The sequence below is a fragment of the Mastomys coucha genome, unplaced genomic scaffold, assembly GCF_008632895.1.
Source record: "Mastomys coucha isolate ucsf_1 unplaced genomic scaffold, UCSF_Mcou_1 pScaffold23, whole genome shotgun sequence".
Classification (NCBI taxonomy): domain Eukaryota; kingdom Metazoa; phylum Chordata; class Mammalia; order Rodentia; family Muridae; genus Mastomys; species Mastomys coucha.
In genome coordinates this window covers 44,610,817-44,614,908 of record NW_022196906.1, presented here as the reverse complement: position 1 = coordinate 44,614,908, position 4,092 = coordinate 44,610,817, and the positions used below count along the sequence as shown (strand labels likewise).

The following is a 4,092-nucleotide window of genomic DNA, read 5'->3' as shown; positions in this document are numbered from 1 at the left end:
AAAAATTATCATATAATTATTATCAGGCTTTAGCGACATGATAAGGCCATTATTGATATGTATTTCAATGCCATAAGTATAGATTTGTTTTGATACATGGGCTGGAAACTTGGTCCCTAGGAGAGGTGTATTGAGGTGGTAAGATATCTAAGAGGTGGGAGATGATTAGGGTCATGAGGCCCCGGCGTTGAAAAAGTCGAATGCCTCTCTCAAGAATCAGTTGCTATGGAGTAAGGCTCATCCACATGCTAATTCACACGTGGCTGATTTCTTTCCTTTTATCTTCTATGTTGTGACGCATCTAGGACGATTCTCCAGGGAGTAGGAATTGGGCTGGACACATGAGACAAATAAGCTTGTTTACTCTATAAAGCATGCAGCCTCAGGTATTTTGTTATGGAAATACAGAATAGGTTATCATGAGGCTCATGTGTACTAATCATCTTTCTGGAACACAAAAACCTTAATACCTAACTTTAACGTAAGTTAGTAAGAGTGAACATTACAGATTTATCCCCATCCTCATCCTTTTTTTTCAAAACGAGTTTGAAAGCATCATTTTCCTTTTGGCAAGCTAGAAAGTGTCCTTCGTACAGGGAAGACTCAAACTCCATTTTGTTGTGTCCTTCAACACGTTTCTGAAAGAATATGAGATCACTTGTTATATCATCAATATTTTCAGGTGGATCCATTTCCTGTGGAGAAAACACAAAGCACATAATTTTTAAGGATATAAACAACCTGGGCAGGAGCGACGGCTCAGTGGCTAAGAGTGCTTGCTGCTCTGCTCTCAGAGGTCTGGAATTTGGCTCTCAGTATCCACATGGGGGCAGCTCACAAATGCCTGAACTCCAGCACTAGGGGATCCGACTCTTCCTTCTGACCTCTGAAGAAACATACACGCATACATATATGCATACATACATACATACACACACATACACACAACGTGAAATATTTTTTAAAAGAGGATATTAACAAATTAAATATGCACTGTTTATGTAGAAGTGTATTACTAAGCGAACCTAAAGCAGTTTTAATTTTTTCAAAAGAAGAAAAAACCTCTGAATATAGAAATAATATGAGTACTGACCACCTTTCTTTAATTCTTAACTTCCTCTTTTCCCACCCATTCTGACCTTTTCCACCCTGGAACGCTCTTCCATATGCAGGCCTTCTGATTCCCTTATGCCTAGACAGCTTCCTTCTGTTCTCTTCCACCAAGTGGAGTCTGTGTTGGCTAATGGTGAAGTAAAGTTCTAGCAAAGATAGCCAGCTACTTCTTTGGCCTAATTCTTGTTCTTGTCTTCCTCAGTTGTCTGTAGCTAAAAACACTGATAATCTCCTTAAACTCAGTAGCTCTTAGTGAGATGCAGGTGTCAAGAAGCTCAGCTTCCGGGCAGTAGTGGCGCATGCCTTTAATCCCAGCACTTGGGAGGCAGAGGCAGGCGGATTTCTGAGTTCGAGGCCAGCCTGGTCTACAGAGTGAGTTCCAGGACAGCCAGGGCTACACAGAGAAACCCTGTCTTGAAAAAAAAAAAAAAAAAGAAGCTCAGCTTCTTTCTGTGGATCCTGGATCCTGGAACATAGCTGTGGTGTGATTAAAACCAATAGCTGTGCTATGACTGTGTCTTGGGTTTTCCGACAGCCCAGCTGTACTGACTTAGTCTGTGGCCCCTGATTCTGCCTTTCTGCCAAGCATGACCATGCACAGTAGTCTTTCCTTTTTGTCCTGAGTGTAGTCCCTTTGGCTGGGTTCTGCCCAGAAAGGCTCTGATTCCTCTCTCTTTTGTTCAGATACCAGGGTCTATCAGGATTAGGTGTCTGGAAGCTGTAGTCCCTTACGCTGGGCCTGTAACTGCTAGGAGTGCCTGGCTTTTCCTATTCTTACATCTTGTCTACCTTTTCAGCATGTGTTAGAAAATACGGGCACTGCTGGAGGTTCTTCCATGTTAATCATAGAACTCATATTTTGTAGTTAATTTCAACTCCATGGTAGCAAAGATTGCCATGAGCCTATGGACTGCTAGAGAAATCTCTAGAATTGAAAAATCATCCTATCCCTCTCAGATGCATAGAAGAGTCTTGGGGGGGTGGTCAGGGGGCTTTCAACTGAACTAGTTATAGAATTGATAGTCATAGTTCTTGGCCATTGTCCTTTATGAACAAGTATAGCCTCAGGTTGATAGTCTTTTTGAGTACTCTCTCGCTAGCATCTGCTTCTGAAACCATGCCTGCTAAATCACAACTTAGGGAGAGACTGTAAGCTGCAGGAGTTGATCTAGGACCAAGTTTAAGCTCAAAGTCTAGCTGAGAACTAATCCTTAGCTACGAAGCCCTACTGATACAGCAGGAGATGCAGTTGGGTCTCAATCAAACCCCATCTATGGTCATAGTGGCTAAGATCTGTTTTAATTGGAAGACCCAGATCATGAGACTGGGCACAGTAACAGGCACCTGTCATCTTAGCACATGGGAATAGAGATGGAAGGGTTAAAAGTGCAAGGTCACCCTCAACTATACACTGAGTATAATAAAGTCAGTCTAGGATACAAGAAAACCTTCTGAAAAGAACATTCAGTGGTCACTTCCTCTCTGACGGGCTCAGAGACAAAATTAGACAACCAAGTATCATCACACTAGGCTAAAGGGCTTGACAACTCCCCGCTACCATCAATTTCAGTGGATGTCTCTGCTCTTCCAGCTCTAGATAAAAAGTTGGTCTGAAGATCCCTGGATTTTATCATTTTGTCCATTAATATGACTAAATCCCAAACAAAGCTGAATCTTACCTCAAAGGAAATGATTTTGTTCTTACAGGAGAGGGTAGACATTCTTTTATCCTTCACAGAGAGGGTTACAGCCAGTCCTCTTACTTGACTATCTTTATACATATATATTATCAGTCTGGTCTGGGATTCATTGGCTGAAACAAATAAGTGAGACCACTAATTACAATGGTTTTTCCCCAAATCACCATCTGTAGAAATTTAGCCAAAGGCTAGATCCACCTTAATGGACTACTGATTGTACCCTGCACTCAGTTTTGACCAGTAGACAGACATGATGCCCAGCTGGCCAGACACCCCTTAAAACACACTTATAAGGTGTTACAACATTAGTGGGGGCTGGGGAGGTGGCTCAGTGGTTAAAAGCATTGACTGCTCTACCTGAATTTAGTTTTGAGCACCCACATCGCAGCTCACAACTGTCTGTAATTTCAAGATCTGACAACCTCACACAGACATACATGCAGGCAAAACACCAATGTACATTAAAAAAAAAAGATATTCTGAGTCTGTTAAAGATACTCTGATATTTTTTGAGTGTGTTAAAGATTTCATGAACCCTGCTGGGTGTGGATGCAGATGCCTTTGTTTCCATGACTCGGGAGGCAGGGGCAGATGGAGCTCTGAATTTTAGGTCTGTTTGGTCTATAGCTCTGAGCCTGCCAGAGATACATAGTGAAATCCCAAAACAAAACTAAAGCCAACCCTCAAACAGAGTGTTATTCTGAATCTAAAGACTATGTTTAACTGTTGAATGTTCAAAAGAATATTAAAGACCTATTTGCTGAGGTAAAAATCTTAGGATAGGATTTTCTTTTTCAAAAATACTCATTCAACCAGGCCCCGAATTGTGTGATTTGGAACTTATATCTTGAGATGCATAGAAAGCGTGTCATCTTCTGAGGCGCTCTTGTGTTCTGATGGAAGGCAGGTTTATTTGAAATGCTTCTGTTTTGCTTTTCATTTTGAGTTTTGGTGGTGTCAGCAGTATGTTTAGTATAGCCAGTGAAGATGAAGCATCCATCTTGATAAGGCTCTTCTTCAGAGGTTACAATTAAAATAAGGGAACTAGTGATACTCATGTAGACTCAGAGTGATATGGCCTCTGCCAGTGTCTTTATTGGACCCAACTCCTCTCTCCAACTAAAAATATGGGCGCTCTCTAAAGTGAAATTATATTTACTACTGTGACTTTCCATTTAAGGATTGGGTCAAATACTGCAATATTTGAAAGTGTGGGGAGTAGGCTGGGCAGTGGTGGCGCATGCCTTTGATCCTAGCACTTGGGAGGCAGAGGCAGGCA

At 41.6% G+C, this 4,092-nt stretch overlaps 1 protein-coding gene across 1 annotated transcript in view; it reads right to left on the bottom strand.

Annotated features, from left to right (window-relative positions):
• Positions 1 to 340: 340 nt before the first annotated feature.
• Positions 341 to 4,092, bottom strand: part of Il18 (interleukin 18) — a 16,270-nt gene continuing 12,518 nt past the window's right edge. The window contains exons 5-6 of the mRNA XM_031344501.1: positions 2,793 to 2,926; positions 341 to 695 (exon numbers count right to left, since the gene is read on the bottom strand). Coding sequence (XP_031200361.1) covers positions 477 to 695; positions 2,793 to 2,926 — 353 coding nt within the window. The 3' untranslated portion in view covers positions 341 to 476. The remainder of the gene's footprint in view (positions 696 to 2,792; positions 2,927 to 4,092) is intronic.